Source organism: Nicotiana sylvestris, chromosome 12 (assembly GCF_000393655.2).
Source record: "Nicotiana sylvestris chromosome 12, ASM39365v2, whole genome shotgun sequence".
NCBI classification, from domain to species: domain Eukaryota; kingdom Viridiplantae; phylum Streptophyta; class Magnoliopsida; order Solanales; family Solanaceae; genus Nicotiana; species Nicotiana sylvestris.
In genome coordinates, this window is record NC_091068.1 from 146,196,977 (window position 1) to 146,222,072 (window position 25,096).

The 25,096-nt window shown below is 39.2% G+C and overlaps 1 protein-coding gene across 1 annotated transcript; it reads right to left on the reverse strand.

Annotated features, from left to right (window-relative positions):
• Positions 1–1,623: 1,623 nt before the first annotated feature.
• On the reverse strand, positions 1,624–9,988 carry LOC138883900 (uncharacterized). The gene is made up of 7 exons (XM_070164618.1): positions 9,848–9,988; positions 4,784–4,925; positions 4,345–4,730; positions 3,308–4,297; positions 3,133–3,199; positions 2,400–2,552; positions 1,624–1,895 (listed from the first exon to the last, which is right to left on the reverse strand). Exons 1-7 carry the CDS (start codon positions 9,986–9,988, stop codon positions 1,624–1,626), a joined length of 2,151 nt encoding a protein of 716 aa, XP_070020719.1.
• Positions 9,989–25,096: the final 15,108 nt, after the last annotated feature.

Here is a 25,096-nt window from a genome sequence, read left to right on the forward strand (position 1 = left end):
AATAACAAGAACAACAAGTGAATATCATTGCACAAAATAGAGTGATTTCCCATAGTAGAGTAATTATAGTAAAAGAACAGTAGTTTCAACAATACATAATATGACAATTTAAACAACTAAAGTACCAATGTCATCAAATATAGGGATCAAAAGAAGATACGAATTCAAGGGAATTTGGAAGGAGTGAAAGACATGGATCACTGGGCAAGAGGAAAAGTAAGGGGCTAAGGCCTTGATGAGCTTGTCCATTCAGTCATTTACTCTCCTTTTATCAATGATCATCTGCTCTTTTAGTTCCTCTACACGTTTCCTCAATCTTTCATTCTCACCCTTCAAGTTAGTATTCTATTCTGCCAAGGGTCTATGAGGACCTGGTGCTCAACCTATCTGAGTAGGCTGAACCATCAATTAGATCACCAAGAATCTCTCCAAGCTTCTTCTCATCATGAACAAACTCATTCCCATGCACACAAAACATAGAAGTTTTTACTTCTTCTTCATAAACGTTGGGACTTGGAGGAACAAAGAGGTGATTCTATTTTTCGAACTCAACAATGTCAAGAAGTTCCTCCATTTTCAGCAATATCAGAGTCAACACTTTGCCTAATAACACTTTTTGAGACTTCAGAGTATTCTATCTCTCCAAACCTGATAACTCAACCTTTTGCTTCTATAAGGAACTAGGTTCCTCACTTACACTACCCTTTCTATCCCTGAGCAGCCATGTCTCCCCCCTTTTTTCTTTTATTACTTCATTCTCTCTTTCACAATCACATCAGCAGGTCACACCACTTCATCATCAATCAACCTACTTTTCATCAATCTTTTTTACTGGATCGAAAGTTCGCTTAAACATAGAACTTCAAAGAGAAAAAGATCATCATTAAAATTGACTTCATGAGAAGGACTTGAGGGATCAGGTCCCTCATTCAGTCCTCACATTTACCAATTTCTCCATCCTTCAAGACTTCCACAAATCCAACAACAACTTTAGCCTCACGCTCTAGAATATTAGATCTACCTTGTTTTCTTTCAGTTAAACTTCCATCAAAATCTACCAAAGACTTCTTAGGGTTTTGATATTGATAGAGTTAGGATTTTTGAAAGTGAGAGAGTTGGGTTCACTTCTGGTATATTTGGAAAGAAGGATTCTTTTGTGACAAGGTTGATTTTGGTTTTGAAGAAAAGAATCGTTTTTAGTTGGGTGTAAGATAAAGACATGCCTTTTTGGGGCAACGGGTCAGTTCAGAAAAGGTTTAACATTTTGGACTTCAAAAGTTAGGAGGAGAGGCAGGAGAAAGGAAGAAATAAATTAATGACATGACACTTCAGCAGCTTAAAAAGGCATATAATTATTGGAGAGACTACTAACCTGAGTCACAGGAACTAGGTTCCTTGACGGTTTTTGAAAATTTTAAGCAAAGACTCCTAGAAGTACAATGTCATTCTTACTTGTTTTTGTCCTAAAACTTCCATATGTGTATACCTGTAACAGTATAGATTTGAGTTAGATGTCGCCGAAAACACTTTTTAGCATTGTACCTTTTCTTCTTAACATAGCCAATCATCGAGAGACCAGGTCCTTAGTTAAGCTTGATCAACCCCAACTCCAGACGATTTCTTTCAAATTGTTCCCTGATCAGTGCCTTGGTGAAGATGTATGCTACATGGTCCTCCGTCTTCCAGAACTTCATACAGGCAGTCAACCTTCGCAAATGCGAAGTACTGATCGCAAATCAGCTTCAACAGTAGAAAGAGCCACACAGTTTGTTTCTTTGTACCCCATGAGATAAAGTATGACCCCAGAAAATGTGCCGTTCCAAAAATGCTATTTTTGTCCACTAGATATTCAACATAATCAGCATCAACATATCCAACCAAATCAAAAGAATCTCCTGAACAATAGACGAGGACCAGGTCCTGCATTCCTTTAGGATACCTCAAACTTCCCTTGGCACCCTTCAAGGGAGAATGTTTTGGGCCACGTTCCAATCACTATTCTATATGAAGTCCTAGGGACTAAGGGCCACACTTGGTTCCTCTTAACTGATGGAGTTCTTCTTGCATAACAGCTATCCAGTTAGCATTTTTTCAATGCTTCTTTGATGTTCTTAGGCTCGATTTAAGACAAGAACACTAGGAGGGAAAACATGTTCCTTACCTTAGAACTAGGTTAAATACCAGAGTCTAAGGATGTCATTACATTTTGAAGGGATGTGAACTCTTTTGCTTCTAGTTGGATACTTGAACTTCAGAATTTGAAGGACCAGATTCTTCCATATGTGAATCATCATTTACATCAACAGAATTATGACTTCTACTATTTTATTCTGCATCAGGAGTACCTAACGTTGCATCAACAACCCTATGTTCAGTTTAAGTCGAGGTGATAAAGGGACCAGGATCCTCTATGCCTTTTGGGGATTCTATTGCATCTCCTTCATCCTTCTGCTTGACTTGACTCATCAAATCAGTCTTTCCATTTGCAATATCTATAGCTTTACCAGGAGCATTTGTGAATTCTCCATCTTCATATTCTTTGTTATGTGACCCTTTTTCACCATTGTTGAGAACAAAACATTTTGCATCCAAAGGCTCTCGGGTAAGTCAACTTGGCTTTTCTCCCATTGAGCAGTTCATAGAGAGACTTCTCGAGAAGGGACCTGATCATATACTTGTTAATCAAGTAGCAAGCAGTGTTGACTGCTTCAGCCCATGAACCAAGTCCTCCATAACCAACTTGTTCAACAAGTAGAAACTCACATGCCAATCATCTTCGCCATAACTCAGCATCATCATCAATGACACTTAGGCATGTTAGATTACCACCATGCAAGGACTTAAAATCAGCAATGTAAACATTCTTTTATCTTTTGGCCACAAGCACCACCTCACTAGTCACAAGATTTGTGACTGTCCATATCTTGGACAAGAATTTCACTTTATTTCCCTTGTCACATATCTGAGAAACACTCAAGAAACTGTACTTCAGGACATTGACATAGTACTTGTTCTCAATTGAGTGAGTGAGTGACTTCCCAATCCTTCCTACTCCTAGAGTGTACCCCTTTTAGCTATTTCCAAAGACACTCTCTTCTTGCAGGGCCTTATGTGAAAGGAAATCATTTGTACTTCCAGTCATATGCTTTGAGTAGCTGCTATCCATGTACCATTGTAGGCTGCTCTCTTTCATTGTTCCCTGTACAAGAAAATCAGGAGTTAGACTTAGGAACCCAAATGAGTTTGGGTTCCTTGTAATGAGGAAAGGGGTGAATGAGGGCTCTTTTGGTCCAAGCAGGCATTATACATTTTTATGTGGAGGACCAGGTTCCGTAGCAACAGTTACTTTTTCAGCAAAAACTTTGTTTTTCTGTTGAGACTGAATTCTAGCCTTACAATTTTTCTTAAAGTGCCCAGTGTTGCCACAGTGAGTGCAAAGCCAATTGTCAGGTACAATAACGTACTTGCTATAAGGGTTGTAGGGAGTCTTTTCCCTTTGGAACCCGATTCCCTGCCTATTCCTCCCATTGTTTGTGTACAAGGCAGTGATAGCATCAGAGGACCAGGTCCACTTAAGTGATTTTTCAAGATCACTTTTCACTCTTCCTAGTTCTTCCTGAAGTTGTTTGTTTTTATCAAGCTCAGCACACAGACTAGACTTCACTGAATTTAACTCACTTTCAAGCTTAATGTGTGTCTCACTTGCAACTTCCTTTCCCTTTTGAGAATTCTCAGGCCTACTTTTCATTTTAAGTTCCCCAATTGTTTCCTTTAAGTTTACAACTACCACTAATAGGTCATCTCTCTCATGCTCAATGTTAGCATTACTCTTAGTTAAAACCTCTTTTTCTTTCTTCAGACTCTCAATGGTTTCCTCTAAGTTTATAATGGAAGCTACCATGTAATCCCTCTCTTGTTCAATGCCACCAATTTCTTCTACTAAAGAATTTTTCTCATTAATGAGGCTATGATAGGCATCAATGAACACATTTTCTAAGGGCATCAATTTTTTCTTAGAGTAAGTTTTCAAATTTCTTTGAACATCAAGAAAACTTACCTCATCTTCCTCATTGTCCTCATCATCATCAGATTTGGCCATGAGTGCAAAGATTGACTCATATTCTGAAGATCCATTGTCAGCAACCATCATATTTTCACCTTCAGATTCACTAGAGGAATTTTCCCAATCAACCAGGGCTTGCTTCACCATGTTGTCAGCAACATCTCTTCTTTTGAACTTTCTATCATGGACCTGGTTCCTTTTAGTGGCCTTTTTAGTGTTGGTTTTGTAATGATCCTGCTTATAAAGAGGACGGTCTTTAATGAAGTGTACAAACTTTCCACACTTATGGCAGCAATCATTTTCTTCTTTTGGAATCTTCGAGTGAGATACTCCATGTCGGATTTATCACTACTTGAGTCTTTGTTGGCAACCTTGAGATACTCCTTGTCGAAATTCCTGCTGGAACTTCTTTTCTTTGGAATCCCACCATTTTTTCGAATCATCTTTTGGAATCTTAGAGTGAGATACTCCATGTCGGATTCATCACTACTTGAGTCTTTGTTGGCAACCTTGAGAACCATGTTCTTCTCCTTTTTGGGCTCTCTTTTTTTAAGATCCTTCTTTCTCTTCATCTCATAAGTTTTGAGATTTCCAATGAGTTCATCAATGGTTAGGTTCTGCAAATCCTTGGCTTCAGTGATAGCATTCACTTTACTTTCCCAAGAACCTGGTAAAATACTAAGTATTTTCCGGACCAGCTTGTTTCTTGGGATGACTCACCAAAGGAGTGAAGCTCATTGATAATGGAGGTGAAACGTGTGTGCATATCTTGAATAGACTCATCCTCCTTCATCTCAAAAGGCTCATACTCAGTAGTAAGCATATCAATTTTGGATTGCTTAACCTGAATGTGATTTTCTCCCTATATGAATTACTCCTATAAAATCCAAGAAAATAGATTTTTCCAATTATTTGCCATTTTATATGAATTTTGTAGGATTTTATTAATTGTTTGCATTTTTGTGCACGTTTAATTTTTATTAAAATCATAAAAAATGCCAAAAATACCATGCATTGCATTTAGGTTTAGTTTTATATTTTTTAGGATTAATTAGTAAATTATTTGTTTTATTTAAAAATAAACATCAAAAAATGGCCCATTTTACATTTTTACCTTTTAAATTTTAGATTATTGATTTTTTCTCTTTTAATTTAGGATTGAGTAATTTTTATAATCTTTGTAGTTAGATAATTAGTTTAATTTTACAATTTAGATAATTTAGAATTTTAATTTTAGGATTTCATTAATTAAAGAAAAGAAAAAAAAGAAAAAAAAGAAACGAAATTGAAAAGGGTTAGTTCAATTGGGCTGAGAATTTAAATTGACCCAACTTCCCCCATCCCAAATACCAATTAACCGCCCCAGCCCATGACCCCTGACCGAAACCCGCCTCTGATCCGCCCATTTCCCTTTTAATATATAAACTCCTTATAACATTTTCACCCAAATCAAACCCTAAACCTAGAGATCAAATAAACGGCGCCCATTCCCTGTTCATCATCCCCTTCACCCGAATCATTCCCAACCGGCCTGAAACTCAGGAGAGTTCACTCACACATGGGTTCCATCTCTCCACGTCACTCTAATACTAATGGATTTCTGACAGAAACAAGAATATTCCCTCCGGATTTGCACGTTGATTGTACTCTTGGCAGAAGCTTCAAGATTTTTTGAGGTTTATATATAAGGTAAGATTTTCTTGTTTAGGGGGGCAGAGAAATATTTTTTTCTAGAAAATCAGTAGAGTAAAATTTCTAGGGTTCTTGAGCTTTGTTTTTATTCCTCATGTCATGACCCAAAATTCACTAAGGGTCGTGATGGCGCCGGACACCGCTGTTATGCAAGCCAACCACAAATACTTAATTTAATTCTCATTTAACAATTGTGAAAAACTCTGATTTTTCTTCAATTTTTACTAGTAAAAGATACTCAGTTCAAATTAAATATACAAGTTAAGAAGTCAATACAAAATACCCCATAACTATCCCAGAACCCGGTGTCACAAGTGCATGAGCTATTTCTAGGAAACAATACAATACAACAACCGTCCGTAATACAAATTGGACAGAAAATAAATACAATAATCTGGAAGAGACTCTGCTGGCTGCGGGTCATCTCGAGAAGTGCAGCTCACCTAAGTCTCCACATCAGCCATGCTGCTACGCCCACCAGGCCACTAGTGATGCATGTGCCTGTGCAACAAAATGCACAACAAGTGTAGTATGAATACGAAAATAACGAGTGCCCAATGAGTATCCCGTCTAATCTCGAAAAAGTAGATACGAGAGGTCGACTTCGACACTTACTAGTGGACCAATAATGTTATCTCAATAGTATAGTAAATCGGGGATTTTTATAAACATGATTGTAATTCAATGAAATGAAGCAAGTAAGCAATTCTTTCTTTTATAGGAAATTTTCAAATTCCTTTTCATCATTTTTACAAATATTCTCAAGCCGGGAAGAGGCAATAACAACTTCAAAAAGTTTCAAGGCAAGCAATACAAGCATGCGCAAATCATGCTGAGGTCGTACAGCCCGATCCTATAATATTTAAACTGTGCATTGCCAGAGGGTCGAATGACGCGAACCATAGATGCATCTATTTAATCTACCGAGACGTTCGGCCTGTTCCAGAATTTAAACACACACAGACAATCAATCAAGAAGTCATCAGAAAACAATTATCCAAAGAAAAGCAATTCTCTTTTAACAATTTAAGGAAAAGAAGTTTAAATCTTTTTAGAAATTCATTTACTAATTCGATGTGATTTAAGCAATTCAAACTGTCAATAAGATTACAAATAATCCAAGTATAGCATGCTTTTGGGTCCTAGACTACCCAGACTTAAACATAATAGTAACTACGCACGGACTCTCATCACCTCGTGCGTATGTAGCCCCCACAATTAGAAGCACATATTTAATTATTTCTCCTATGGGGACAATTCCCTCTTACAAGGTTAGAAAGGAGACTCACCTCTCTCCGAAGCCTATATTCCGATTCAAGAACGTGCTCAAACCTCCAATTTGGAGCCGAACGATCCAAAACTATTCAAATAGGGTAAGAACTTGTCAATACATGCTCAAAAGTTCATATTCTAATTATTAAACCAATTTCCCAACCCTAAATGCAAGGTTCTTAAAATTCATCCCCGGGCCCACGTGCTCGAATTCCGAAATTTTCCAAAGGAAATTGTTCTCTATAACCTAAGGATCATAATATCTGATTTCTAATCCATTTCATAACCAATTTCGTGGTAAAATCTAAGTTTTATTAAAACCCTAGGTCTAGCTCTAACCCCCTTGATTTCTCCAAATCTTTAGGTGTTAATCTACCCAAAACTCGAGTGTTAAACTTAGAAATAAGGGGGATGAACTTACCTCACGATGCTATGTGGAAATCCCTTCTCAAGAGCTCCAGAATCGCTCAATACCTGAGTGCCAAATGGTCAAAAATGGCTGGAGCTCGACTTAAATGAAGTTGACTGCTTCAGCAGTTTCTGCATCTGCGGTCAAGGGACCGCTTCTGCGGAAATGGCTAAAAGGGGTTGGGCCGTTTCTGTAGTCTTGAAGCCGCATATGCGAAGCCGCTTCTGCGGTTTGGCCTGGCCAGTTCTGGGCTGCATCTACGAGGCTACGACCGCTTTTGCGGTTTCGCACCTGTGGTCGACCAACCGCAGGTGCGATTATGACAGAAATAGATGCTTCAACACTTCTCCAAATTCCATTTTCATTCCATTAACCACCCGAAATCCACCCGAGGCCCCCGGGACCCCAACCAATCATACCAACCAGTCCCAAAACACATTACGAATTTGATCAAGGCCTCAAATCATATCAAACCACTCTAAAACCACGAATCGACCTCCAATCCAAACTTTATGAACTTTAGAATTTCAAACTTCTACTTTCGATGCCGAAACCCGTCAAATCACGTTCGATTGACCTCAAATTTTGCACACAAGTCATATTCAACATTACGGACCCACTCCAACTTTCGGAATTGGATTCCGACCCCTATATCAAAAATTTCACTTCCGGTCAAACTTCTTAACAACCTTCAAATTTCTATCTTTAGCCAAATGACTTCAAAATGACCTAAGAACCTCCGAATTCACTTTTGATCGCGCTCCCAAGTCTAGAATCACCATACAAAGCTATTCCCAGACTCGGAATCTCAAACGAACATCGATAACACTGAAATGCACTTCAACCCAAACTTATGAAGTTCCTTCAACAATGCTAACTTCCACAATAGGTGCCGAAATGTTCCCGGGTCTTCCAAAACCCGATCTGGACATACGCCCAAGTCCGAAATCATCATACGAACCTGTTGGAGCCTCCAATCCCAATTCCAAGGTCGTTTACTCAAAAATCCAACCTTAGTTAATTCTTCCAACTTAAAGCTTCCGAAATGAGAATTCTCTTTTCAAATCAACTCCGAACTTCCCGAAATTCAATTCCGACCATGCGTACAAGTCATAATACCTAAAATGAAGCTGCTCATAGCCTCAACCCGCTGAAGAATTCACTAAAGCTCAAAACAACTGGTCGGGTCGTTACATTCTCTCCCACTTAAACATACCTTCGTCCCCGAACGTGCTAAGAACTGCGCATGAGTTGTCCGAAATCACTGTTTAACACCTCGTGCACCTACTCGTGCTACCACAACTCAGTTGAGCACATTAGCTCGATCAAATCTGAAGGTATTGTCTTTCATTTAGGCAAATAAGCCTTAGAGCCAAATTTCAACATCCGAAATTCTCTGCCAGGCCTGCTTCCAACATACGAACACTGTATCAATCCCTACACGAGGCACCCATACATGATTGCATACCTTTATTGAATCCACACTATGCATTGCATAACCCATATGATTATAATAATATCCTCTGATAATAACCGTCGAAATTCTACAAATTTGACGCTCACAACACACCTCATGACACATATAAGTCCTGTTCCACTCTTGCAACCCCGCCACGACGGAAGAGGTATGTGGAAACTTATAACCAACTTCTGAATCAACAAATCATTGGGTCTATACTCCTGACAAGAACCGTCACCTCATTCTGAACCAAGTAATGGTCGTTTCTCCTTAATATACTTCATATAATCAGATTGCACTGATCCTAAATCCAATGATCTCGTTTCACCCAGTACGAACTGCTCAGGCAATAAGCTACCCCGGACATGATCAAAAGTCTCATATGATGCCACAGTGTGCCAATAGGCCACCAATTCGAACGGGATACAAAGGGAAACGAACTCTAGAAGGAACTACTCAACTCGCGCAACTAATATGAACTTTCCTCAGAAAATGGGAAACAAACACACATAAGATGAAGTATGAAAACTGTATTCAACATCACACTGTTGCGGCGCGCAACCCGATCCAAATAATATACCCATGGCGGCGTGCCACCCAATCCACATATAACACTCACCTAAGGAGATGCACATCGAGCTAAATTGCTCATTACAACAAAATACCAAATTTCGGTCACAAGCATGCTAAGTGTATAATACCATCCCTGAGGGGACATATAGCACTATAAGCTACAAAACTCAAGCACAACTGAGGTGCGATATACTATCTGAATCTCAAGAGCCATTTTGCTCATATAACATCATCTCTACGCGGAACCTCAACACATAAGCAATTCATCAAGTCGTCTCACAACTCACACAGTGCAATATATCATTACATGAAATAACTGACGATAAAATACCACCCTGACTACTCTTCCATAAGCAGTGCATTACTGAAATGAACACACCTGGCCTGATATAGGGCCCATATTCACATTTAAATCCATCCATAGACCTTGAGCTAATTCTGATCGCACTGAACCAGGATAATAACCTTTCAAAGGTCCATAATCACCCTTTTTCTCATAACATACAAGAACAGCCAACATAACCGGAGTAATCCTCCACAGTGGACAATCCAATAAACCGAGTGCCCTTTAGGCATCAATTCTCAATTTTATGGCATCGCTATGATCTTCATACTTGGTTTAACTCTTCAATCAATCAAGTGACTACATGCCACACTTATACAACTTTCCCGTAGGGCACGCTCCCATAATTTTCTGTAACATATAACAAGTCTGTACATCCGAACCACCGGCCGTACTAACGCTGAAAAGCTATCAAGAATCCTTGACCAGGATGCAAAGCCTTTTTCATAAAACACCGATCTCAGGTGACGCTGAAGACAATACCCACTTACTTTACACATTGAAACCCCTTTCCTACTCATCCGAGCTCGTGACATCCTTGTCAGCACCGAACTGCAACCTTGATCCTCACTTCAAATTCCATACCATCCACTGCACCCAACATGCCAATATACGATAGAACATGATTTTCATCATAACTCTGGAACCACTAATAGATTAACACTTCATTATATAAAAACTTTTCACTTAACTCACTTCAGGAGAACCATATCAACACACAAGTGAATTCTCATAACCGTAGAATATGCAAATCTCTAATTAGTGGTCTAGGCCACCATAGCCCTTCCAGGATTCGCCTCCATATAACAGGCCATAATAGTAGGATGCTTCTGAATAACATCAATTACGGCGGCCGACAAGCCTCACACATACCTTCACAAATCACTTGCATAACCTGATCATGCTGAAGGAACTGATCACTACCACCAATATGCCAATTCAACTATGGCTAACCAATCTATCTTCTTTCAATCTATCCTTGATTGCCTTTAAATAATAATAACTCCATTCAATACATAACACAGTCCATCCGCACTCATCCCGAGTTACGTTGAATCACGAGATCATGTTGCCTCAAATCCCATGAACCACTTCATATTTCCCAAATGCTACACTGCAAGTTCAAACATCATAGAACATTCTGGGCCTCTTCTCATAAGCTGCTACAAAGCTTGATTTTTAACCGTACCTATAGGCTCGAAATCATTAGGCACCACGCTTTGCCCCTTTGAATCCACTAGGACCGTTGTTGAGATCCATCCGCTCCGACTTGGCCCAGAATATAATCAACTCCATGAATCTTCTAGCACATGAATACCCTCTCGACGAAGCACCCGACAGAATCACTTCCCTTGAAACCTGCATCTATATAAGGCATAAATCTTAAATCCTTCCCAAGTCTGAACATGAGCCAATAAGGCCAACCATAGCATACCTTTAACAATTCCTTTGCTCAAGTTATCACTTATGTTCTTTTCCCATAGCTGAAATAACTTACCAATACGCCGATAACCCGAAATCTCACAAGATGATAACCATACAACCCAATTGTAGGTGGTGGGACTCTCCCACTTAGCTTGAAGCCACTATTACACAACTCTGAAATTCACCAATATTCCTTATCTCTTATTGACATAACCATGCACAATCAACCGCAAAAATTCTCAGAATCTTTCTGTAAAACCCCCTTTTTATACTCTGAATCATCAACCATATTTGCACGACCGATCTCTTTGCGGTATAACCAATAGAATTCTTCGCAGAAGCTTCGCCAACCACGTGACTGCTAACCTGCTCACATGGAATAACACCCTGTGGAAATTACTCTCTGACATCTTCTAATGTTGCTGCACGGGGTGCAATTACTGCGACATCAATGATCCATCCTGAGTCCGAGCTTACTCTTAGCTGCACCAGTTCATTCACTCCTCATGGACATCAATTAAATGTGCGGCAACATCCTTCCAATTCAAAGTTAGGTTGTATCCTTCTTCATTTCATGCAGCTCTTTCCCGTTATATCAAGTCTCCTGCCGCATAATAGTCCACACTTCAAATTAATCTGTAGGCCCTAATCACCAATCACTAAAATTCCCAAATCACTCCAAACTCTCCTTAAGGTGTGTAGCCATCCTACCACCAGACCCATATGCAACTCCGCCACTCTCCCACTTTGGCGAAACTCATCCCTTTAGTCGACTACTCGACCTTCGCTCCTTATACCTGGCCTTCTAGAAATTTTAACCACCGCTTGACATTTCCTACATGTACTTCCTCATTCTTTGCTGCTCAGCTATTGCCTTAGATCGAAATTTATCTTGGTAGCGTTTGAACCAATAAACCGCTACTCACTTTTAAACCTTTCTGAAGATCATCTTTCTCGAGCCGTCAGTATTAGGAATACACCTTCAATCCTGAACCACCGCACCCTGCGATCTCTGACAATCGTTTCTACAATATTATTTCACACTATCCTGCTCTAGAGGCGAATTGTAGAAGATCATAACACCGACGAACTTAGTTCATTCAACAAGGAAAACGACACCTCATCATAGAAGAAAATCCCACCACGCTCGCAAATACCAAGTCTCGTTACTCCATCAACCCAAATATGAACATTCTTAGTCTGATTGCCTTTCCTTTGCCGGAAATAAAATACTGAATCTCTGAATCACGCACTAAGTAAACCTCCCTTCAAGTCATTCACTGCCCCGTCACGTAGGCAAACATCCTACCATCATATCAATACTGCAGAACAACCGTTCATAAGTATCATGGCAACTTGTGCCTAGCCTTAAATCTCTCAGAAGTACCGCTACTAAGTTGAAACGACAGAACTTCCTTCCACAGGGCGATGACAATAGCTCAAAAAACCCCGCAGGGAGAGAAACGCCCCGCACCACCTTCGTAGTTACCGCTACAATTTTCTTACTCGACGATCCGTGATCAGCGCTTCACATCGTATAAGATTGAATGGAAAGGAAGTGAAGGCATAAGTCTCAAAGGAATCAAACCACACAACGAGGAATCAAGAATGGAAGTACTCCTAACAGCCCTATATCCTCCCGAAGATAAGTACAGACGTCTCTGTACCAATCCCGAGACTCTACTAGACTTTCTCAAGACTCGTGAGACCTAAGGGAACCTAGTGCTCTGATACCATGTTTTCACAACCCAAAATCCACTAAGGGTCGTGATGGCACCAGACACCGCTGTCAGGCAAGCCAACCATAAATACTTAATTAAATTCTCATTTAATAATTGTGAAAAACACTGGTTTTTCTTCAATTTTTACTAGTAAAAGATACTCAGTTCAAATTAAATATACAACTCAAGAAGTCAATACAAAATACCCCATAACTATCCCAGAATGTCTCAAGTGCATGAGCTATTTCTAGGAAACAATACAATACAACAACCATCTGGAATACAAATTGGACAGAAAATAAATACAATAATCTGGAAGAGACTCTCCTGGCTGTGGGTCATCTCGAGAAGTTCAGCTCACCTAAGTCTCCGCATCAACCATGCTGCTACGCCCTCCAGGCCACTAGTGATGCATGTGCATGTGAAACAAAAAGCACAACAAGTATAGTATGAGTACGAAAACAACGTGTACCCAATGAGTATCCCGTCTAATATCGAAGAAGTAGAAACGAGAGGTCGACTTCGATACTTACTAGTGGTCCAATAATGTTATCTCAATAGTATAGTAAATCGGGGATTTTTATAAACATGATTGTAATTCAATGAAATGAAGCAAGTAAGCAATTCTTTCTTTTATAGGAAATTTCCAAATTCCTTTTCATCATTTTTACAAATATTCTCAAGCCGGGAAGAGGCAACAATAACTTCAAATAAGTTTCAAGGCAAGCAATATAAACATGCGCAAATCATGCCGAGGCCGTACAACCCGATCCTACAATATTTAAACTGTGCACTGCTAGAGGGTCGAATGGAGCGAACTATAGATATATCTATTTAATCTACCGAGGCGTTCGGCCCATTCCAGAATTTAAACACACACAGATAGTCAATCAAGAAGTCATCAGGGAACAATTATCCAAAGAAAACTAATTCGCTTTTAACAATTTAAGAAAAAGAAGTTTAAATATTTTTAGAAATTCATTTACTAATTCGATGTGATTTAAGCAATTCAAACTATCAATAAGATTACAAATAATCCAAGTATAGCATGCTTTTGAGTCCTAGACTACCCGGACTTAAACATAATAGTAGCTACGCATGGACTCTCATCACCTTGTGCGTACGTAGCCCCCACAATTAGAAGCACATATTTAATTATTTCTCCTATGGGGATAATTCCCTCTTACAAGGGTAGAAATGAGACTCACCTCGCTCCGAAGCCTATATTCTGATTCAAGAACGCGCTGAAACCTCTAATTTGGAGCCGAACGATCCAAAACTATTCAAATGGGGTAAGAACTAGTCAATACATGTTCAAAAGTTCATATTCTAATTATTAAACCAATTTCCCAACCCTAAATGCAAGGTTCCTAAAATTCATCCCCGGGCCCATGTGCTCGGATTCCGAAATTTTCCGAAGGAAATTATTCTCTATAACTTAAGGATCAATAATATATGATTTCTAATCCATTTCATAACCAATTTCATGGTAAAATCTAAGTTTTATTAAAACCCTAGGTCTCGCTCTAACCCCTAGATTTCTTCAAATCTTTAGGTGTTAATCTACCCAAAACTCGAGTGTTAAACTTAGAAATAAGGGGATGAACTTATCTCACAATGCTATGTTGAAATCCCTTCTCAAGAGCTCCAGAATCGCTCAATACCCGAGTGCCAAATGGTCAAAAATGGTTGGAGCTCGACATAAATGAAGCTGACTACTTCAGCAGTTTTCGCATCTGCGGTCCCACATCTTCAAAGGGAGGCCGCATCTGCAGAATTAGCTAAAAGGGGTGGGGCTGCTTCTGCGGTCTTGAAGCCGCATCTACGAATCTGCTTCTGCGGTTTGTCCTGGCTAGCTCTAGGCCGCATCTACTAGGCTACGACCGCTTCTGCGGTCTCGCACCTGCAGTCGACCAACCGCAGGTGCGGTTATGACAGAAGCAGATGCTTTAGCACTTCTCCAAATTCCATTTTCGTTCCGATAACCACCCGGAATCCACCCGAGGCCCCCGACCCAAACTAATCATACCAACAAGTCCCAAAACACATTACGGACTTGCTCAAGGCCTCAAATCATATCAAACCACGCTAAAACCACGAATCTACCTCCAATCCAAGCTTTATGAACTTTAGAATTTCAAACTTCTACTTTCGATGCCGAAACCCGTCAAATCACATCCGATTGACTTCAAATTTTGCACACAAGTCATATTCAACATTATGGACCTACTCCAACTTTCGGAATTGGATTCTGACCCCGATATCAAAAAGTTCACTTCCGATCAAACTTCTCAACAATTTTCAAATTTCTATCTTTAGCCAAATGACTCCAAAATGACATACGGACCTCCGAATTCACTTCCGATCGCGCTCCTAACTCTAGAATTACCATACGGAGCTATTCCTAGACTCGGAATCCCAAACAGACATCGATAACACTGAAATGCACTTCAACCCAAACTTATAAAATTCCTTCAAAAATGCTAACTTTCACAATAGGTGCCGAAACATTCCCGGGTCTTCCAAAATCCGATCCGGACATACGCCCAAGTCCAAAATCGCCATACGAACCTGCTGGAGCCTTTGAATCCCTACTCCGAGGTCGTTTACTCAAAAATCCAACCTTAGTCAATTCTTCCAACTTAAAGCTTCCGAAATGAGAATTCTCTTTCCAAATCAACTCCGAATTTCCCGAAATTTAATTCCGACCATGCGTACAAGTCGTAATACCTGAAATAAAGCTGCTCATGACCTCAAACTGCCGAAGAACGCACTAAAGCTCAAAATGACTGGTCGAGTCGTTACACCTCAAGTTTTAGTCTACCTTCTTCAGAAAACAAAAAAAGGTGAGTTTGTGTTCTTCTTTCGAGTTTTTATTCCAAAGAAATCAGAAGATTACAAGAAAATTTCTGTAATTTTTTGTGACCGCTGGCTCTTAAAGAATGGGGTTTGATTGAGTTCAAAAAAGAAAAAAAAGTGAACTGTTTGGGGGCTGTTTGATTTTGTTGATTATTGACTCGTACTGTTAGCTGAGCTCCACGCATTCTCTTTCTCCATTGTTCTGTGAAATCATTTGTTTTCCTTTGGCAATCAAGGTACTATTTTCCCCAATGTAGATATGCTGTTTTAAATGAGATTTATGTTGACACTATTGGTAATAATTTATTATTTGAAGTTCATATCAAGCTTTCCCGGTGTTAAAATTTTTCTGAACTTAGACCCTCAATACGATTCTACCTAAAATAGTTTATGACTTCCCCTGTATCATATCTATGAAGATTAGTATTTGTTTGCTCGAATTGTTTTCATCGTTACTGTAGTCGTTTTCAAGAATAGAGTAGTTTTCATGGATGATAGAATAAGAGGTTTCCTTTTGAATTGTGTTTTTTCTCTATTTTTAAAGTGATTGTGTTGGTAAAATATTTTTATTTTTTATTGTGTGAAAGAGCGATGAAATCTGGAGTTTTAGGAAGAATAATATTCGATTTTTTCAATTACGAACAATATTTAAGGATCTGATTTTATACGATTATCTAGGAAACTGATTATCTTCATTCTTAGTCTACTTTTCACTGAAGTTCAACCAAAAAAATGAGCTTCATAACTGCGTGCCCTTGCAATAATCTCAAGCGTAGGAGATGATCAAACCATGAACATTCGTAGCTTCGCCTTAGGCACGTAATAAAATCATCATACTACAGGTACGGTTCCCGTGGTGTAGTTATGATACTTAATCTCAAAATAGTTTTAAGTATGAATATCCGTTGTTCTCTTTAATTTGAACACAAACCTTTTAAAATAAATTTAGGTGTGTCATCCACAAATGAAACCCATAACCCATGGCCCTCACATCAATATCGTAACTAGTGTAAAAACACTTTTAAATATTCATAGAAATGCTTTAGGTGTGTTTATAATAAAATCATCATAACTACGGGTACGGTTCCCGTGACGTAGCTGTGATACCTAATTTCCAAATTCGGGGGTATATTTATGAGACCCCACCACAATTTATAATAACTTTAATAAATTAAACATGTTGTAGATCGTGGGTACGGTTCCCATGACATGATTCATAATGTGTATCAAACAAACAAGTGTACGACAATCGTGACTTGTTCCTGAATAATTCTATAAAATAATTAAAAAGTGGTTATAAAGTTAAAAACACACAGTAGGTTTAAAACATGTAGTATATCAGATAATAGGCCAAATATTAATAGTTTAAGCGACCGTGCTAGAACCACGGAACCCAGGAATGTCTAACACCTTCTCCCGAGTTAACAGAATTCCTTATTTAGAATTTTTGGTTCGCAAACTTTTAAATAAAAGTCAAAATTTCCTCGATTTGGGATTTAAAAATAAACAGGTGACTTGGGACACCAAATAAATTATCCCAAGTGGCGACTCTGATAAATTAAATTATATAATCTCATTTCGAATAATGCCACTTTAATTGGAAAAACTCCCATATACCCTCGGGTGGTAAAAAGGAGGTGTGACAGCTCTGGCGACTCTATTGGGGATTGAACCCAGAATCTCTGGTTCAGGGTTCAAGAATTCGAGCTTAGAATAACTGTTATAATTGGCTTTTATGTATTATCTGATTTTTATTGCATGTTTGGGCCTAATGTGCTTAATGTCGCTTTTTAGCACTTTGATATTATTTGAACTGTATATAAACTATTACGAAACCCTTCTCTTCTCATCTTCGGGGATGTGCATGCTGGCGTGACTCCTCTTTCTATTAGTGTCATACCTTAAATTAGAAAAAGGCTCGGACAAGTTACAAAACCGGATGACCTTTTGGTTCCTGGTACGTAGCCCCCCTCGGCTCGAGTTGTCCACTCAGGTGCACCAAGTCTAGAATAATATACCCAGGTTTTAAAACCTAGAATAACTCAGCCTCATGTCGGATCCCCAGTAGGAACGTTTGTTTGCATCATATGTGTAACGACTTGACTGGTCGTTTTGAGCAATTGTGCCCGGCTTGGCAGTTTGAGGTCTCGAGTAGCTTCGTGATATGTGTATTGTCTTGCGTGTATGGTTGAATTCAGTTAACAGATGATTCAGAGTCAAATTGGAAGAAGGAAACTAGCTTTAGAAGTTTAAACCGTGAGAATTTGATCGGAATTGAACTTTTGGATAAACATCCCCGGAATGGGTCATGGATGATCTCAACAGCTTAGTATGGTGATTTTGGTCTTAGGCACGCGTCCAGATTCGGATTTGGAGGTCCATAGGGTAAATTGAGGCATATCGGCGAAAGTTGGAAAAGTTGAGTTTGGAAAATGGAGAAGTTTGACCCATAGTTGACTTTTGTGATATCGGGGTCGGAATGCAATTCCTAGAGTTAGAGCAGATCCATTATGTAATTTTGGACTTGTCTGCAAAATTTGGCGTTATTCCAAGTTGAATTGATAGGTTTCAGCATGAGATTTGAAATTTGAAGATTTGGAAAATCATAAGTTTGATTTTTGGTTTGATTCGTTGTTTTGGTGTTGTTTTATGTGATTTGAAACCTCGAGCGAGTCCGTGTTAGGTTATATGACTTGTTTGTGTTATTAGATGGGGTCACCGGAGCCTCGGGTGTGTTTCGGATGGGCTACGAGTCATTTTTCCCTATGTTTGAACTGTTGTTCTGCTATCTGGTATTTCTTTCTATGCAATCGCATAGGCGTAGCTGCGATCGCGTAGTATAATGTCAACCTGCCATATTTTCCTTCTATGCGATCACATTGACTCGTTCGCGATCGCATAACACAAATTTGGATAGCAGCATTTTCCTTCTATGCGATTGCATTGATTTGTTCGCAATAGCATAAAACAAATTTGGACAACAACATTTTACTTCTATGCGATTGCATTGGTTTGTTCACGATTGCATCCTTCCTTATGCGACCGCATAGAACATTTTGGGCCAGTAGCTATTTTCTTCTACTTGATCGCATCACTTCTCCCTCGATCGCGATGACAAACACCTGGGCAGACAGAATGTACTCCAAAATCGAGAGTTACACCATTTTCATCATATTTTGACTTCTAGAGCTTGGTTCTTGGCAATTTTTGGTGGGGTTTTCACGAAATTCTATTGGGTAAGTGTTCTTCAACTAGAATTAAATATATTCCATGAATTTGTCTTTATTTTTATCATTTAAACTGTGTTTTGGGTTGGGAAAGAGTTGGTTTTTGAAGAAAAAATTCAAAATGAAAAATCATGATTGGAAGGACCAAATGGTATCGGAATTGGATAAATTTTATATGGTTGAACTCATTTTGGAATGGGTGATCGGATTTTGTAAAATTTGACAGGTTCCGAGGTGCGGGCCCGGGGGTCGACTTTTGGGTCGAGTTATATATTTTTGTAAAGATTGAAACTTTATTATTCGGAATAGTTACTAATTCGATTTAAGTGTGTTTTGGAGTTGTTATAGTTGGAATTGAGCTGTCCAAAGGTCTTTTCGCCCGAGAAGTCCATTATAGAGTATCGAGTTGTCGTCTTTGAGGTAAGTATCTTGTCTAACCTTGTGTGGTGGACTTCCCCCTAGGAATTGAGTCTTCTATGCTAATTGTAGTCCATGCATGCGAGGTGACGAGTGTGTGCTCGGACTTATTTCCGGGAAATTTACCTCTAGGGTTCTTAGGTCCTTATGTGGAAAGTATCCCGTTATGATTGGGTTTCCTAATTGCTTCACTTGCCTCTATATGCTCCATATGACGTTGTTAGCTTTCCTTTAGTTCTTACGTGTTACATTGATCCTTAATTGTCTCAACTGAGGTGATTGCCTTCCTTATTGTTTTGATACTTCTTGATTGTGAGTTCCTCTATGACTTCGTGCGAATATGTAACATGTCCAATTATTGTGGTTACCGGTGTAGTTATCACGTGCTTATTATGTCTTGTTGTTTTGTTGAGGTTATCGTGCTTCTTGGTTTTCTCATGACCCTTATTATGTACTTGTTGATTCCCTTGCCGGGATGTGATTGTTTATGATATTGTCTCCCTTACCGGGATGTTATTGTTTATGATATTGTCTCCCTTGGCAGGATGTTATTGTTTATGATATTTTCTCCCTTGCAGGATGTTGTTGTTATACTCTTGTTCCCTTGTCGGGATTCTTTTACGATTGATGATGATATATGAAATGGGATCGAGTTGCACTCCTACAACGAGATATATGAAATGGGAGTGGGTTACACGCCTACAACAAGGTATATGAAATGGGAGCGGGTTGCACGCCTGCAACAAGATATATGAAATGGGAGCGGGTTGCACGCCTGCAACGAGGTATATGAAATGGGAGCGGGTTGCACGCCTGCAACAAGAAATATAAAATGGGAGCGGGTTGCACGCCTGCAACAAGATAAATAAAATGGGAGCAGGTTGCACGCCTGCAACGAGATATATGAAATGGGATCGGGTTGCATGCCTGCAACGAGATATGAAATGAAAGTGAAATTCTGTGTTTGTTTTCCTTATCCTTGTTAGTAATTGTATTTTGGTGTCGTGCACTTTCTGCTGCTATGTTTATTTGTTGTTATCAATTCAAATGTTTAAACTGCTTAACTACTTTATTGTTGTGATGCTTTGTGTTAGAACCCACAATGTTTTTAATACCTCACCGTGTATATATATATATATATATATATATATATATATATATATATATATATACATACATCAAACTTTAACAATTGTTACATCCTTAATTCAATTAGTTTTCTCAATTATATCCCCTTAAACAGTCTGAGGTTGAATTTTTCTTAAAAAGGAATTTCTATTAAGTTTTAAGTTATTAACTCCCCTGTTAAAGGTAACAATTCTTCCGATATTGTATTTTAAATTGAAAGGGGTACTTTCTTACTCGAATGATTTCTAAGAACAACTTATTCTTTTCACGCCGATTTTTCCAAATTTATTTAGAAATTGTAATTTAATTTATATTATGTAAATAGGACTTCTTGAACATCTTAAGTGCATTTGTAAGGACATTTTGTATTGTATATCATGTGAATTTGGTTGTTAAGGGTGAGATGGAAAAATATGTGGGCTCAAGGTACCATATGTGCTGAAAGTTCGAAAGATGAGATTATGATATGAGAAATCGAGGATTGAAATGATCGGGATAGTGTATAAAACATGATGTGATTGATTGAGTTGGCATTGTTTTCTTTATTTGGATACATTCTTACTTGTCTCCGTCCCTGTTATGTCAGTGTTGAATTGCTTGGGTTATCTGATTTACTTGGTTTCCATTCTTTACTATTCTTGTTTTCCCTTTATTAGTTATACTGTTTGTACTTGGATTTTTTCTTTGCAGTTTATATTACTTCGTTATCTTTATCTTGATGTTTCATTACCATATCCTGATCATTTCATTTGACCAGTAGGTGTCCTGACTGTTCCTCGTCACTACCCCACCGAGGTTAGTCTTGATACTTACTGGGCACCGCCGTGGTGTGCTCATACTATACTTTTGTATATTTTTTTGTGTATAGATCTAGGTGGATTGATAGTAGCTGTGCGGGTCATCGCGGTGGAGACTCGAGGTAAACCTACTACAGCGTTCGCAGGTCTCGGAGTCACCTTCATTTATATTTATTTCTATTTGTTCCTTTGTTTCGGGGCAGTGATGTATTATTTTGTGTAATTTATCTCAGATAGGCTTATGACTTTTACCACCGGTTTTGGGAATTTTGATTTATTCTGGGTTGGTTAATTTAAAGTTAGTGAGTATCAATGTTATTTCAGTTTATGATAGGCTTACCTAGTTTAGAGACTAGGTGCCATCATAACTCCTTCGGAGGGAATTTTGGGTCGTCACAAGTTGATATCAGAGCTCTAGGTTCATGGGTGCTACGATTTACAAGTAGGTTTAGTAGAGTCTTGCAGATCGGTACGGAGACGTCTGTACTTATCTTCGAGAGGCTACAGAACTGTTAGGAAATTCCCCTTCTTTCATTCCTTATCATGCGATATTGATTCAGCTCGAAGTATATAACTTATGTTCCTTTACATCCACTCGTGTATAATATTATGCTCTTAGCGTTCTCCATACGCCGGTGGTTCGTAATGCTACAAACGGACTGCGAAGGAGTCAGGGATACTCAGACATTGTCTCAATATGTTGTTCAGACTGAAGACCCAGAGGTATTGAGAGACTATTTAGTTGTTCGTATAGAGACGCAACGGTTTTCGATATCTGGTTGATGAGTGCGAGCTGGGAAGATTTAATTGGTTGACTAGTAGTCACAATTTTTGGCAAGGTCATGAGGTGGGTGTTGATTGGGAGTAGTTGGCAATATTGGAGTACCTTGTGATTTGTGTTGTGCGAGCTGTGAAGAGTAGTTTTGTGGATTATCAAATGTTGTTTTCCATGGCTTTGCACCAAGTGGAGGAGTCCAATAGCGGCATTCAGATTGCAGAGTAAGACTTATATCAGTTTGGCTGGAGGCATGTATACATGTAATATTGGTAGATTCTCGGATTTTGCATTTGACCAAGGATCGAGATTTTGCATGAGATGATATTGGGCTTGCAATATTTCTACGTCAATAATGGATCTATATTTCAGCATCAAGGGGAGTCAGAGGGACAACTTCAGATTCATAGAAGGTCTATTCAGTGTGGGTGCCATAGTTGCGGCAGGATGGGGTGCTTCAAAGGAAATGCAGTGGTTTATGAGCTTCTGGCTACGTGGTTCATGTTGGGATTATCTGTATTTGGGACTTTGATTGGGATTATTGTATATCGACTATCCAAAGAAATGAGTCAGTTCAGTAGTGTTGGATCAGCATAACAATGGAAGTAAATGGTCCTTTTGAATGGGAATTATCTACTAGCATTATGGCAGCACTATTGGATTGGACGGTTTGTGCGACTCACTTGAGTTGGAGTGGTGCAATTCTGATGGCTTAGTTGCATGCGGGCGGATCTCGATGGTTTGACTACGGCTTGAGTTGGGTATCTACTATGGGCATAAAGAATATGTGGTACATTGCAGTTTCTCCTGAATCGGTATCTGAAGCTAATAGAGTGTTGGCATTGTTGGCTACCATATGTGAAGAGTGTGAATTTTTGGAAAGGACCTTGTGTTTTAGTTTGCAGTGCGTGGCTGGTAACATGGTGATTACTGGTTTCTGAAGTTTTCGAGGATTCATGTTTTGTTACGCTGCCGAAAATCTTAAATGGGTGCTTAGATATGATAATGGAAGGTGAGTGGTATATCAGCCATATGATCTACATAGTTGAGTTCGGGTATGGAATTTTTAATATTCCTGAGGTTTTGGGACTAGGTGTCCCCATATGTGGCAATTTCTGTTTGCGGATTGTGAAGGAATGTTGAGAATGGGGTAACTAATAGCATGTATTATCGATAGGTTATTTTTTGATTTTTGAAGAATATTTACCTAATTGGGAAAGATCAGGATTTGGTTTGGGCCTATTTGGAAGATCAGCGAGAATATGTAATTTGTATTCGAGTTTGTGTGTTCCTGTGAATTGTCATCATGGTTATGTTATCAGGCAGAGTGAATACTGTTTGCGCCCCTAGTCTATGTTATGTGCTACTCTTCTATACTGTGTTAGGCGGTGAGGTTGTATGATTATTTCCCTCGCATGTTATAATTTTGTTCAGGCCTTATGGAGATACAGGTGAGATAACCCTCGTGATGTTGATTTGCTCATTGAACCTTATATGTGCTTCCTTCTCTCCTATTTTATTACTCCTATTCATTGTTCCCACAGTTATACTTGAGCACAATGTTGTGCTTGATATCAGTATTCATATGATCAGTGGACCCGAGCATCTTGGCTTGATGAGTATTTGGGAGCGGGCTACGCGCCGCATCAGATGTTATATGAGATACCCTTTCCTTGTGTTTATTTGGGGTTCTACTTTTCCTCTGTGGAACAATTTGTTGAAAACTATATTTTTGTTGTTGCACATGTTACACTTGTTAGAAAATTTTTCTACTTTACTTTTCCTTATTTGTGTTACGTAATTGAGTATTGCTGGTTCAGTGTACGAGCTGTGTAGTGTGAGAATTTGTGTATTTCCATGATGAGTCATCCGTTAGGCTGCTTGTATTGGTCGAGATGTGGTTCTTATACCTGAGAGTGGTACTATGGTATTGGGGGTGAGGAGTGTTTGGAAGTATGTAGGTATTTCTGCTAAGATTTGGATAATGGCCCTGGCTGACGAAAGGGTTTCTTGACTTGTTGACTTCATAGGAGGCTATGAGTTCCCGCATGTTTCTTTATCATGGACAATGTTGTGGAGGTCCGGAATAAGGTTATATTCAATGTGAGGTGTGTTGCCGGCATCCAGGGTGTTATTTGAACAACTATGATGGTCAGAGGTTATTGCTTCGAGCATTAAGTTGTGTGGAGCAGCATGTGATTGCATTCGGGATTGGAATTTTTGGCTCGATTCATCTTGTTTGGGTGTGCTCAGTGTGATGATGTGGAATTCGGGTCCTATGAGGAATTTCAGATGTTGAGGGTTGGGTTCTTTTCTAAGGTTATGGACTAAAGAGGAGATGAGACCTTCCGTTAAGTGGCATTGTCAGTTCTTCATAGGTTGGATGATGGGGAAACACCCTCAAGTGTATGAATGGTGAGCTTATGCAGTGGTTCAATGGTTTTGGAACGACTCCGGGCATGTTCGAGGACGAACGTATGTTTAAGTGGAGGAGGATGTAACGACCCGACTGGCCGTTTTGAGCAATTGTGCCCAGTTTGGTAGTTTGAGGTCTCGAGTAGCTTCATAATATATGTATTGACTTGCGCGCATGATTGAATTCAGTTAACGGATGATTCAGAGTCAAATTGGAAGAAGGAAACTAGATTTGGAAGTTTAAACGGTGAAAATTTGACCGGAATTAGACTCTTAGGTAAACGGCCCCGGAATGGGTCGTGGATGATCTCAACAGCTTCGTATGGTGATTTTGGATTTAGGCGCACCCGGATTCAGATATGGACGTTTGTAGGGTAAATTGAGGCATTTCGGCGTAAGTTGGAAAAGTTGAAGTTTGGAAAATGGAGAAGTTTGACCCATAGTTGACTTTTGTGATATCGGGGTCAGAATACGATTACGAGAGTTAAAGCAACTCCATTATGTTATTTTGGACTTGTCTG